Here is a 14403-nt window from a genome sequence, read left to right on the forward strand (position 1 = left end):
TGCACCTTTGTTCTCAACCTTGATATTTTGCAGGTCACACTCACCTTCCTCCATTATGTGTTCTTGAACTCAGGTTGAAAATAAGAAAACTGGCTGTTAGACTCATTAAAAGCCTGCCTGAAGGTGGGTGAGAGGAGTCACACTGTGGTTGCCATCCGGAGCTTGAGGCCATTACCATGCAAGCACTTAACAACAATAAAACACTCCCACTGAGCCCTTTATCAACCCTCCCACGCTTTTTACTCAGGATTGACAGTATTTTGTTTATGTCTCAAACCTGTGCATGTTCAAGACCAGCATGCATTGCAGCTTACAGCCCTCATCTAGCGTGTGTAATCAATTTTACCATATGTGGATGAAGGAGGTGAGTGTGGAAAAACAGCATAATCCCACGCATTAACCTGCGTGTTCATTTATCATAATCCTACTTGCATTTTATTAATATTGTTCTCCTGCTCATAAATCATGGCTGTACTTGACAACATAAACACGGGGAAACAAATGTGCTGCTGCCTTTGTGCATTATCTCATTATTGGTGAGGAAAACTGAGGCCGTTTCCGTCACTGTGTGATTGGTTGTTGTAAATGGCCTCTTGTGCTCTCCAGGGAAATGGGCTATTAGGAGGCTCTTCCGAGATGGACGCCGTGTTTAACACCCTGCCACAAATCGAGGCTGTTTTATTGCGGGAATGAAGGTTTTGATGGAGCCTCCCTCAATATCCCCCAACATAGAGCAACCACACAGAAAACATATTAACCTTTGCAGCAATAGTCAGATACTTACCCATCAAAATCTCCACTCACAAGTGAAAATGGAGAAAATGGAGGGAGAAATTGTGAGGATATCTTAAAAACAAGTCAACCAAAATCATCCGGATGACAGCGACACAAACGTAAGGGCAGCAAGATTAATGGAGGACGCAAAGCAGCAGCAATGATGCATGGGAGATGGAGCATCAGTTTATGGATGTTGCTCCATTTTCTCAGCCAGATACGACTGTTTTTTGTTTTGTTTTTTTGTTTGTTTTTTGGCTGAAGACTTGGAAAAACACCCTGATAAGTCTGTTTGATGATGTGGCTGGAATTTCAGCATGAGAAAACAACAAGCAAAGACAACAGATAAGCCTCAAGTTTCTGTTCGAAGGGTTGGTTCAATCAAATTACAATATAGATATTTTCTATCTTACTGTGTTTATTCAGTTACTGTCCACTACATTTATTTGATAATTTTACAAATTGCTTACTTATTACAGATTCAGATAATGCAAAATATAATCAACAAATAAATTATTATGTACGGGGGGAATTCAAAGTGCATACATCATTTAGAGTAAGCCCAAACCAGCTGTAACATACACATTAAAGCATCTATGATTATAATTCAGCAATATAATATACATTATACTGAAATGGGCCATTCTGCATAATGATCTCTTTTACTCTTATTAACTATATTTTGATGGTTGTACTAAATGAACTAGACTGAACAACATGTGAGGGAAAATGTGTTTTTAGCTGTTGTGAAAGGCCTGGTTGAAAAGCTTGCCATCAAACACAGTAAGATGCAATCATCGTCCTAATGGGGATAACAACGCTCAATTTTAAAAGGTTATTTTCTGGCATTTGGCTTTTATTTGACAGTCAGTGTAGCAATAGACAGGAAACATGGGGAGAGGGAGGTGAGACTTACAACAGGAGTCCCTATTGGGGCTCACAACAGCGAGAGGTATTCATGCGCTGTTGAAGCTTCGTTTGTGACCCTTTTAGTGCCCCTCAGCTACTCTGGATAATCCACAGAACTCACCTCTAATGGCTGGAACTACTTTCTTCGGCGAAATAGGCCCTTTGAAAATGCCTGGTAGTGCGTTTGGTGTATATTCTCGGGTAAGTCTTTGGAAGAGAAATTACTGTTGAGTTTTTTTAACCTCAATTTTCAATGCAAATAAAATTCTATTTACTAATATTGTTTTTGGGCGGAGACAGAAATCAGACAGAAACAGATAAAACTTGAGTTAACCATACCAAAACTAACACTAGCTTCATAATAAATGATAAGTATGGGACTACTGAAAATGATTAAATGTAGTGTAATGGTAGCACAAGAAAAGAAGTGAGTGAACTGACTCAGTGATGATCGATATTGTGAAACAGCAAAGTTAGCTAACATTAGCTGCTCTGTGCTACCAGACCAAACTAAGCTGTGGGAATAAAACCCTGAGTGTATTGACATGAACGAGACCGTGGTTATTTGCTTATTGATTGATGATTGATTGGACTTTCTTCTCTCAAAAGTCACTCATTTTAACGCCAGCATTGTGAAGCTGCACATAGAGAGGAACTGGACCCGCATGTTTTTCCATTAGCCCGCCTTCGGGAAACACAACAGCTCTGATCTCCCACTGACATGCTTTTAGCCTTTAAAAAAATTACTGACAGGTCTTTTACTCCTCCCCCATCTTCCGCCATTCTCGTCTGACTGTACACATGCACTCTCTTTAATTATTATGTAAATATTCCACTGCAGAGATGCACTGTGTACAGCTTTGATCCGAGGCTGCTGGAAGAGGAAAAATCTTTCTAGTCGACACAATTCCTTTTGTGTCACCCTCTGTCATTTTTCTTTCAGATTGATCTCCACCTCGCCACCCATCTGTAATCACCCACAGTGACCCACGCAGGGGACAAACGGGGCCGAGGGAGTTTAATTACCTCCGAGCACAAAAGGCAAGGACAGAGCATTTCATCAATGTTTGATGCCTAAATCTCCTCAGTGACTCCTCATATCCTTTGCCATAAGTTTTTATGTCAGCTCACTGACACCCTCTCACACTGAGCTCGCATGGATTATCATCTGCCTCTGCCTGTCCAGAGGGGCTTTATGCAGTCCATGTAACAGACCTTTCACCTGTTGTTGGGGTGGTCGATGTGGAGCCGTGCAGAAACTTGTTCACAGCATGTAGAAACACAGTCAAGGCTACTGAGGGGGAGATCATGTGTCACTGATGCAAAGAGGGGGTCAGGCCGGCTGTTTGTGAGGGCGGACTGAGATGAAGTAGCAAGAAAAACAATTGGCATGAGCTGAGGCAGTCAGTCAGCCACTTATTGGTTCATGCATTTGACAAGCTCCTGCAAAGATCTCTGTATTAGCAATCAATTATTCAGGAATGTTTCTGCATTAATGATGCCGCTGGTGCCAGGATTACCCTAGACAGCCTAACCTAGTATGAAGACGAGAGGCTGCCAGCACGTCTGGAGCTCACTGAGTGAAATGTTGCATCACATCTGTTTAACCTGTAGACAAACACAAGTGGAAATATAAATATTTGCAGTTTGATGAGTTGCACGCTCTATCACTTGGGAAATCTTTATGCTAAGCTAGGCTAACTGCCTCCTGCTCCATACTTAAATGAATAGTCAACATTTTGGGCATCAATTCACTTGCTGGCAGAGAGTTAAATGAGAAAATAGATCCTCTGCTCCCAGGTTCATTGGTAACAGGTGACTGTTTCATGAAAGCGGCATCCTGGAAAGGCTCAGTCGATCGCAAGGGAGGATGGAGCGAGGTTCACCACTTTGTGAACACATGACTGTGTGAAGGATATTTACACATGGGCTCAGGAACACTTTGTGAAACCATTTTAATTCACCTTTTACAGTCATACATGTTTTGTGGTTGAAAACTACCTTTAATGCAAACACGTCACAGTGGCCCCCTCGTCTAACTCTCAGCAAGAAAACAAATAAATGTATTTACCAAAAAAAAAACATGCATTTGGGTTCTTTCAAATATCTCTCTTTTAGTAAATAATCATAGAGGAAAATCTGCACTGTCAGTATTTAACAGGTATTTCTGCAGCATTTCCAAATGATAGATTTATTTTAAAATGGGGTTTTTTTTGCACTTAATCTTCAGTGCACATAATCACATCTCTTATGTGCTGCTGTTTTGACAGCCAGTGACTCAAAATGGAGCTCATGTCTCACAAGTTAGTTTTACACTGATGGCAGCAATCTGTCTTCTGGGTGTGGTTGTTACATCTTTCATAAGATGGATATCGCACTTTTGAATGAGACTTCACTTAGAGTGTCACATTAGCCGGGGGCAGAGACCACAAGAACCATTACAATAATGCAAAGCTGTCACAATTTGACACATGGAAGACGCATGTTTGAGTAGTTCTGAGACACAGATAAATCTTATGTCCCACAGGACACTCTCACTAAATATTGTTTTTATGACCTGCAGCCTTAAATTAATTGTAATCATTGTAGCAAGCCAAGAGGGGACAAGGGTGTTCCACTCCATAAAACATCATTGTCTCTGGATGAGATAATCAGCAGTGGCAAGTGCACCGACGACCAGTTCAGATCTATCGCTGAGGCTTTAGTCTCTCAAGGCCAATTTCCTTAATTAGATGTCCATACATTTATCAGCAGAAGTGACACACAAGGCCACTAGCACATGGCTGATACAGTGAAATTTACCCTTTGTAAGCCATTTTTGAAGTGGGGACCGTCAGCAAATAGCATGAACTAAGCACCTCAGAAGAAAGAACAAACAACTTGTCCCAGACACTGAGCAGACCTCGTCGTAGCTCTTTATTATGCAGGCGGTGGTACACAGGAGAGCTTGTATTTCTTTCATGTGTTGCTGTTTATAACCTTCTAATTAAATTCTTTCACTAAAAAAGCAACGGATGGATTGATTTTTAAGTAAACCGAGGCAGCTTTAGCAAGCTTTGGCTTTGAAAAAGTTATTTGAAGCTGTCAGTGGACAAGTTCATCTGAAGACTGTGCTTGGCAGAAATGGGAAGGTTGTTATTTCAGACTGCCGGGGCCCGATCAAAGCCGTCAGCACAGCAGTAATGTGTGAAGGAGTGCGACACAGAACAATGACAATTCAAAGAACGCCGCACTATACATTAGAAGGTAACAACATGAATGAATGCACCAGGATTTTGGCTTTAATTTGCATATTCATAATTGCTGAACGAGTGTTCTCTTTATACTGGGGGACTTGTTAGCCTGAGAGCCTAACAGTGGAATACAAAGCAGGGATTTCCCATTATTTTCTTGCCCTCAGTGAAGTTGGTTCAAACAAAGCCTGAGGGAAACAGTGCTGCCTCACACTTTTGACCTTCACAACCAGCTGAATCCATAAGTTTCTCATATTAATTTGGAATTTAACTTTCAGCAGAATATTTAAAGGTTTGCTGAGTTAAATAGGAAGATTGCTAAAACTCTGGTTTTTATATGAAGCACAGAGCAGGAGCAAGGAGGTGATTAGCCTAGCTTAGCATAAAGACTGACAATAGGGGCAAACAGCTGTGCAAAGGTCCCCTCAGAAGCTGACTAATTAACATGTTGTATAATATGGAAACGTGATTATTCGTGGCGTTAGAAGGAGTCATGTAGCAGCCAGGCTAGCTGTTTCTCCTGCTGCCAGTATGCTAAACTAAGCTATTCACCTGCAGGCTCTAGTTTCATATTTGCCGTGCAGGCATGAGCGTGATATCGATCTTGATACTTCAAATGGCCTTGAGAAGTGAGTCCTCGTGAAATCTGTAATCTGCAGGCCATGATTATACCACAGCTGTTCTGAGGTTTTAACTATCTGCCAGTTCCTGCTGATGAAGACACGCCTGTGTCTGAAAGGTCCAACTGTTGGTGAGTCAGTTTCACGCAAAACTTTGTCACTTTAAAGCTTGTTTTTCTGTTCATTGGCATAAAAGAAGCCACATTAAATCCACCTTAATTCACTGTTGTAAGATAACAAAACATGATAACTTTTACAAGAATTGTTGTATATATAGCTTCCAAAGGGGTATAATTAAGAGGAACAAACACATTCAGAAGCAATGAGCTATAATATACCAAGCATTCAAATTGCTTGTTGCACTTGGGCCCACTGTGAAGGCGAATGAATCACTAATGTTTCATTTCCAGGATCCTGAAACAATCATTAACTAAACCAATATATGTGTAATGAGTTCATAAACAATTTGTTGGTCCCCTTGGTTTTACTGTATAACAGCTGAATATAATCAGACACATATTTTCCTGGTTAGGGCAGGCGTGTGAGCGAGCGTATTGAGGAGCAGCTGTCACAGATGTTTTTAGTGAGTTCAGGCCACATCACCTCCTTGAAGCTCAGCATTAAACTCTGATGGCTCAGAATCACCCGGTCTCTATGTCACATAAAAGGCATGGTAAAAAAAAAACCCCTCCTCCTCCGATAACGACCTGAAAGAATGAGGCCATAACTTCCCCTCCAAATCTCAAGATACTACGCTTATGCTTACACTACAGGCAGCGCTGAACTCCTGAACACACATTATTCCTCTCAGGTGGTTTTCTGGAAAATGATGAACATCACAGTTTAATTTTGCAATCAGAGTCTTGGCATAAATCTTTATTTTCATCAAAAGAGAAGAGAAAAGGTAATAAAACCACGACTGGAATCCACTGGGACACTCAGCGCTGATTTAGATTAAATGGTGAGACACACACAGACTTGCATTTCTTTGTGAGGACCCTCTTTGGCATAATGCAGTCTTTAGACCCTAAACATCACAAAGCACCTAACCCTAACCCATGTCCTAACCTAACCCTTAAAACCAAGTCTTAACCCTCAAACAGCCCTTTCAAGTAGTGAAGACTGGCCAAAATATGCTCACTTTCCAAAAAAATGTCTGCATTCTGTTAAAAACTTGTTCCTCACTACATAGCAAGTATAAGTACACACAAACACACACAGTATCAGTACACAATAACTCCTCACTTAGTATTCTCCTGCTGTTGTCTCCAAGCAGAAACTCAGTGTTTGCAAACCCTCATTCAACTCTGTGCTGAAGCAGAGGCTTTGCAGCAGATCACGGCTCTATTAGTCCGTCTGACAAAAAGAAACTGGCTCACCACTGAGAACTATTATCCAGGCAAATCACTTTTCTCACAATGCATTGCAGCTATATTTTTTCTCCATCTTTATGAGTCCAGCGTAATGTACCAGCATGCAGCAGAAGGCTGCACTTCATCTCCACCGGTCAGTGTTTAGGTTGCGGAGGCACGGCTGTATTGATTTCATTGTTTAACACTTACGGTGACATCTTGGCAGGTTTTGGCAGAGTCAGCTGCAAGGCCATTTAGTAAGGCATCTGAAACAACACACTGACTGGGCATGAGCGATGTGATTTCTCAAATGGAAGTGTATTATACTCTGCAGGTTCAATAAATTTTACCAGCAATTTCTGATCCATGTCCTTATAAACCCACAAGAGCAGACGTGATGATTTTGCTAGAGAACATTCTGAGAGCTGAGAGAAGCGGAAGGAGTGAGAAGGTTAGGCGAAAAAGAAGATATGGAAATCATTTTTGCAGACGGGTTGAGTGGTTTAAGTGCATCATCCTATTCTGCTATTTCGTAAAAGGTCATATTTAATCTATGTAATTATTGTCTAGCAATTTTATGCAGTTCTCTGCCTGAATCAAAGTGCTCCAGGCAGCACCTACGCAGCGTTTTAAACATTCCTGTTTAAAAAATGAATGTCATTTGCCGCACAATAATGCTCGTGGTTTTCCTCTTCTTCTGAATGTGACATCGGGGAGATTACCTTTTCCCTCTCCTGCAGCTGAAAATATCCTTCAAAAGGAGATAGCGCTCAGAGGGGTGGGCTGTAAAGCCACAGCATAATGCACCCACATTCTTATTCAAATGAATGTGTTTGACCATCATCTGCAGGATATGAATCCATTAAAGTATCCCTATTGTGCTGTTAAAGGGTAGATATGCCTTAAGTGTAGTCTTGAGTACAATGTCTTCTCTGTGGTGTGTTTGAATGTCTCTTTTTTGTTGTTTTTAAATAAGTTTTTCTTGTCTCTTTCATTACTTTTCTCTCATCCTTGTCACATACTTGTAGTCTAAAGTCCTTGGCCCTTCAACTACATCTTACATCTCAGTCCGAAGTTTACTTTGCAATCAAAGGCTACCAAATTTTGTAAAAGCTGAATGGACATGTTCCTTTTCCTATTGCAACCACTTTTTAACATTCATGAAACAACCATAAAGAAACAGCTGTTTAGGGACACACAAGCACAACATAATTAGCTTGAGTTTATCTTGAACTTCTATATCTCTGTACCAAACTACCTACAGGGATATCCCTATTTTTAGACAGGAGACGTGAGGAGAAAAAGATCCCAGTCCTAAAGGTCGAGGGAGAGGGGAGCAGGCAAAGGCAAGCGGGGTCTCTGTGTGTCCGTGCTGTCATCTGAATGGTTGGGTGTAACTCAATACCAACATGCCAGTACGTCATCAGGAAACAATCAGAGCTGGGAGGCAGCTGGATGGAGCACATGAGCTTCGGGAATCAACTCCCTGAAACACATGCAAACAGTACAAAGTATCTGCGGATTCAGGTGGCGTGTCCGTGTTTTATTTACAGCATCCTGATTTAACACTAGATTTAATGAAATACACACACAGAGAACAAACATGGCATGCACAGACTTCCTCTTGTTCTTCTCCACCCGTACTGCACGTTGGCTTAGTCATGGAATGAAATGCCAGCAAGGTAATGCAAACAGCATTAACAAAGCAGAAAAGTATTTTAATCACCAGCTGGAGGATTTGAGGAACTTTCCTCAGGCGCACACCTACGCAGATTGCGATCCCTTTAGTCTGATAGAGGATTTAGAAAAATCTGTGTTGCACGTACACATGCATCAGACAAATTTCTATTCCAAGTCATATGAGTCAGGTAGACATTTTAAGCGTGGCGGCTTGCCCACCATATCTCCAGAACTGTCAAAAAAATAGACTCTCATATAGAATCTGTCTCTGGATTTTAATGACTGTGAACATGCAGGAAAAAAATCATTGATTTTGTAGCAACAACCATTAGTGAGCTGGAAATTCTCACTATATTTAGACAATTTATGTGAAGGGATAATGAGCACAATTTTGAGTAAATGCTCAAGAATACGTCCTATCTTAAACACCCACTGAATGGCACAGATGACCAACATGTGGGTGTAAAAATTTGTGATTAGCCAGTGGATCACAGCAGGTCACTGCAGAGTGGATCGCGCATGGCTGTGGGTATATGGGTGAAGGAGTGTGTGTATGTGTCTGTGCAATTATTTGCGTGCCCCAGTAGGTAGGCGGTGGAGAGGGCGGGAAATGTTTGTACGGGCCAGCGTGTGTGTGTGTGTGTGTGTGTGTGTGTGTGTGCTTGTAAATCTAAATTTGAACGTGAATGTGAATGTGCATTTGCATCTGCTGGAGGAACATTGTTCCATTACACAATGCACACCTTTGACATCCCAGCTCCACCTGTCAGCCTGAACAAAGCCCCTTCTCCAGGCTTTGACATGTGTGAATCTGCTGCTGGTCAGGAGAGATAGCAGAGTCCTGTATAGGACATGTGTGGGCGGACAGCCTGCAGAGTCCTGCCTGACCTCCCTCATGATCTTTCTCTCAGGCTGCATAACTTCGACTGGAACTCAGCGGAAAACATAACGGAAGAGGTGGCTGATACTGAATCAGCGGCCTCTTACTAATCAAACAAAGTGACATCTTGTCCCTGTGACTGATGCAGACATCCTGTCAGTAAGGCAGCAGTAAGACGCATCACCCTTCCTCCTTCCATTAGAAATGACAGGTGATGTAGTGATCACAGTACTTTACTTTTAAGTCCGCCATCAAGCCAGACACTGACTGCTTCTTCAAACGCACCAGAATAACATCTGCATTTTCAAGTCCTACATAAAACGTTGTGAAGATTACATTCCTACCTTACGATTGTATTATGGGACAGAATGTGTATTTGCGGTGGTGAATACTTCTTTTCTGAGGCTGGACTGAAGGTTGCAGTTACAATTAACTTTGACTTTACAGCTGCGATTCCCAGGGGGACATGGAAAGATGTTAAAAATATTAAAACAATGCAAATCAAAACCTGAACAGTGTTGCAATTGACAACGCATGAAAACTTGGTAGCAAGCAAGACTCAAGAGCTAATTAAAATTAGCTAATTGAAACATGAACCCACCTACTTGACTGACGGTTCAATTCCATGTTTAAAAAAAAAGACAATATCCAGTTATATACTGTATAATTAACACCTTTAACATCCAGTTTAGAATCTATTTAAATGAACACATTCAGGACACGTTGAGCGATGTCTGAAGTTGAGTTGATTTGGAGTCTGGAGGAATATCAGATTTAAAAAAAAGGTTGGAAACCACTGCTCTGCAGTTTGCCTGAGGTGAAGGGGAAAATTCAAGTTGATTCAGGTGAAAGTTGAACCCAAAGACTGTAGCTGAGGGCAGATACATCCAACCTTCTTCCACTGCATCATTTCACTTTCAGCTTGCCTGCTAGGTTGTCAAAAATGATCATTACTTGCATACTTTTTCGATAGCACATGCTTAAAATCATATGATCTCTGTTAATTATACATTCAATAATATATAAATACTCAAAATACTGAAGTTATAAAAAAGATCGACAGAGGAAAATGAATTTTTGAACTGAATTACTATTGACATTATTACAAATGTGTCGGTATGTGTGTTCAGTGACTTTTCCTGTCGCAGCACTGTGTGCGGGCTGTTAATTTAAAAAGAGAAAAATTATGCTATTTTGTGTACCTGTGATTTTTATTTCTTTTTGCTGTGGTATTGAAAGAGGTATTGAGAATCATTTCTGACAATTGTGGTATCGTGACAACGTTACGACCTGCTGCTGTTAATGCCCTTCTCTTCTTCTTCACTTGCAGGGTTCTGGTGGGAAAACGCAGGTATATTTACATTCAAGACATCATGCTCATTTCATAAACTTTCACTAAATAAGACTGAGCACAGAAGCACAACACTGACATAAATCAAAATCAAAATCAAACCACCGACATCTGCGACATGTCAAATATTAATTATAGCTCCCCCACTGTGCCAACTAATGTAGCTTCTAAGGACTGTTCTATTTGTGCAGCAAGTTTTATGTCACTCAGGCTAATGGTGTAGGAGGTGAGGCCTTTCAAACTGTGAAAATGCAACCTTTAAATACAGCCTCCATTAAGCCCATTTAGAGTGGGGAAAAAATGCATCATCATTTGAAGATTCATCATAATAAGAGCAATAATGCATTGTGACACACGGTTTACAGGCACACACCCTATGAATATTTTTACTCACATTTTTTATTTATATTGTAATCACAGTTCCTGTTTTTCTGCTCAGATTTTCAGGTCACTCCGAAAAAGAAATAAAATCTTTTAAGTTAAATAAGTCAGCCAGTAGGATTATTTTTTTGCTTGACCTCCAGTGTAGTTACACCATAACTTGGTGGTCAAGTTATTCCACTGAACCTCCGGGGAGGAGCAGAGTGGTGACGGCTGCTGCAAAATTTAAACCCATCACAGGAACGTGTCCTGCAGCCAGAGAAGCTTCAGAGGTGCCGGTGTTGGTAACATGACCCTGTCTGGTCACAGTCACTGCTTTTAACTTTCCTGCACAGTGGAGGGGTTTTTATATCTGATACATTACCTCACAATCATACTGTGTCAATTACACAAAACTACACTGATGGCAAGATCACACACGGAACCAAGAAAGAACAGCACTGGTGATATGTTGCTTATATATTTCCTACCCATCACCTCTCTCGATTGTATATTGTATGTCTGTAGACTTTTTTGTGTGGCATTTTAAGTCCTTATCGCTATTACATACCCACAGTTGAGATGCCTGTACGTGATAAACATATCATGGGGTAACTATAGAGTTCTCTTTTCTCCTGGAAGAGCTACCATTTTTTGTTATTTTTTTTTTAAAAAAACAACAACCATCCATTGTGATATATATTTCTGTACAAAGGAATAAGCTACAGTGCAGTCTACAGTGTGAGTGTGAGGATTGGGGATATGGGGGGAGTTATATAAGAAGTCTACATGTGTACTGGCTGTTCAAACAGAACCCCAAAGCCTACAGGGAGTTACTGCGCAAAGGCACAGCTCATCAGGTCCGTATCTCACACTCATGTCCCTTTAATAGGCGCGATTCCTCAAATGCATTAAAGGTCCTTGGAGAACGTTCCTGGTCCTATTATTTCTGCGCGGCTATTTACAAGCATGTCTCCTTCATGGGTTAACCCTGAATTGTGCGGGTTAAGTTTGAATAAGTCAGAAATGAACAATGAATTTGATGTTTTGTTGATGTTTATCTTTTGTTTTTCATGATGCAGCGTCTTCAGTGTTCATGAGATGAAATACTCAGTGGCCTCGGCTGTGCTTTCAAAGCTCGTGTCCATGCTGGGGGTCTGGATCCCTGCCCCTCCCCTGGGATCCTTCAGTAAGGGGATGTATGTGTCGCTGTGACAGGAGCGCATGGCGTTGTCCCACACCCCTGCGCCGCAGACGTGTTTATGGGCACCGGGTGCAGCCTCCTGCTCCCTGTCGCTGGAGCGCAGAGCCATCAGTTCAATCTCATGCTTGGCCGCAGTCTCCAGCACCTGTTGCTTGTTGTAGAACAGGACAAAATTGTTGATGATGGGGTGTATAGGCAGCGCTATGGCGATCACCCCGCACAGGAAGCTGATGGCCGCGTTACACCGACCTAAAGTGGTCTTAGGGTAGACGTCTCCATAGCCCACCGTGGTCATGGTGATCACAGCCCACCAGAACGACTGTGGGATGCTGGTGAACAAGGTGTCCGGGTGATTCTGCTCCATGGTGTAGCCCAATGCGGAGAAAAGGAAGACCCCCACGCCCATATACATGAGGAGCAGTCCCAGCTCTTTGAAGCTGCTCTTCAGGGCAGATGTGAGGGTCTGGAGTCCGGATGAATGTCGTGCCAGCTTGAAAATGCGCGCAATGCGCATTATGCGTAAAGCCTGCACTGCTTGCTGCACGTTAGCCAGCTCCATCACTCCGGCGCCGAAGGAGGTCAGAATCAGCACCACGAAGAAGGGCATGATCGCCATGAAGTCGACGATGTTCATGAACGCCAGGACGAATTTTATTTTATTTGGGGAGGAGATCAGACGCAGGAGGTATTCGATAGTGAACCAGCCGATGCACACCGTCTCGATGACCTCAAGAGTTGGGTGCTCCGACAGGTTACCCTCCGCGTCCTCCACCTGCAGGTCGGGGATGGTCCCGACACACATCACCACGGAGGAGACGAGGATGAAGATGAAAGAAACTATAGCGATTATGTGCGCGGGCAGCGAGGAGTCCGGCTTCTCCATCAGCCTCCAGAGACACATCTGGAAGCGCTGCCAGCCTCCTGCAGACGGATCTCCCTCACGGTCCACCAGGATAGTTCTCACTTTCTCTGCAATTTCTGCGAGTTCATCCTCGACCTCCTTCAGGTGGCATTTGCAACATTCATCCAGAAAATCGGAGCCGATTTTCCAGAACTCCATCTCCTTCATGAAACAAATCGGGCAGATGCCTCGTTTCATGTGAATCTCTCCATAATAATACAGCTCAATTATACATTTAAATGCTTCGGGGTCTCTGTCAAAATAAAATTCCCCTGTGTCAGGATCGTAGTCGTCACAGAGTAAAGATATTTCTTCAGAAGACTTCAGTGAACAGTCCACCAGTTCTGCCAGACGGGTGTCCGGGTAGCGATTCAACACGTCCACATATAACACCTGTTTCACCCCGCCGATGTTAACAACAATCTCTGCCTCTTCGCTGGCCTCAGAGCCGTTGCAGTCCGCATACCGCGTCCTCTGGATCCCCCACATTATGCTGACAACAAGTCCGCCACAAAGCAATCCAACTCGTCGAGATTTTCACTAAAGTGTGTGCCGTATCGAAGTGAACGCAAGTCACCAGAAGCTCTGGCGCTGTGCGTAAAACCTCACAAATCTTCTAATCTCTGTGTTCTGGGTGAGAAAAAAATAAATAGGCCTAAATGTATGATCGGGGTGACTGCAGCGCGAAGTCTTCTCCGTTCAACACGACCGTGTTTGGCAGTGAACAGTGCGCCTGTGCGCTCCGAGAAAGTTGGCATTGAAGTGCGCGTAATGTCAAGTAAATTGCAATGAAATCACTACACTTCCGGTTATCACTTTCAACGAAAAGTTGGGTGTTTTTGGTTTGTTTTTTCTTGATGACGGAACACACCCTAAATGCAACATGACTGCGCTGTTTTAGAAGTAGTAAAAGTAAAAACACTCTCCATTGCTAACTTTTCTGCTATAGCTTTTATTCCAGCTTTTGGCCTTCTCTTTACTAACGCATCTGCCTCACCAGCCTCGTGATTAATCACCTTACATGAAAATCGTAAGAATAACCCTAAGAACATAGAGTTGTTTGAGGAAATTACCCAAAGAACAATAAATATCTCTCAAAATAACCGAGGAAAGCACTGAATATTTGAACAAAGGCAAAA

General features: G+C 42.3%; 2 protein-coding genes across 2 annotated transcripts in view; both read right to left on the reverse strand.

Annotated features, from left to right (window-relative positions):
* Positions 1–14403, reverse strand: part of LOC139347511 (mitotic deacetylase-associated SANT domain protein-like) — a 340723-nt gene that overhangs the window by 143959 nt on the left and 182361 nt on the right. The window lies entirely within an intron of this gene.
* On the reverse strand, positions 11301–13995 carry LOC139347394 (voltage-gated potassium channel regulatory subunit KCNF1-like). The gene has a single exon (XM_070986961.1). It carries the CDS (start codon positions 13751–13753, stop codon positions 12254–12256), a length of 1500 nt encoding a protein of 499 aa, XP_070843062.1. The 5' UTR covers positions 13754–13995; the 3' UTR covers positions 11301–12253.

This window comes from Chaetodon trifascialis, chromosome 19 (assembly GCF_039877785.1).
Source record: "Chaetodon trifascialis isolate fChaTrf1 chromosome 19, fChaTrf1.hap1, whole genome shotgun sequence".
Lineage (NCBI taxonomy): Eukaryota > Metazoa > Chordata > Actinopteri > Chaetodontiformes > Chaetodontidae > Chaetodon > Chaetodon trifascialis.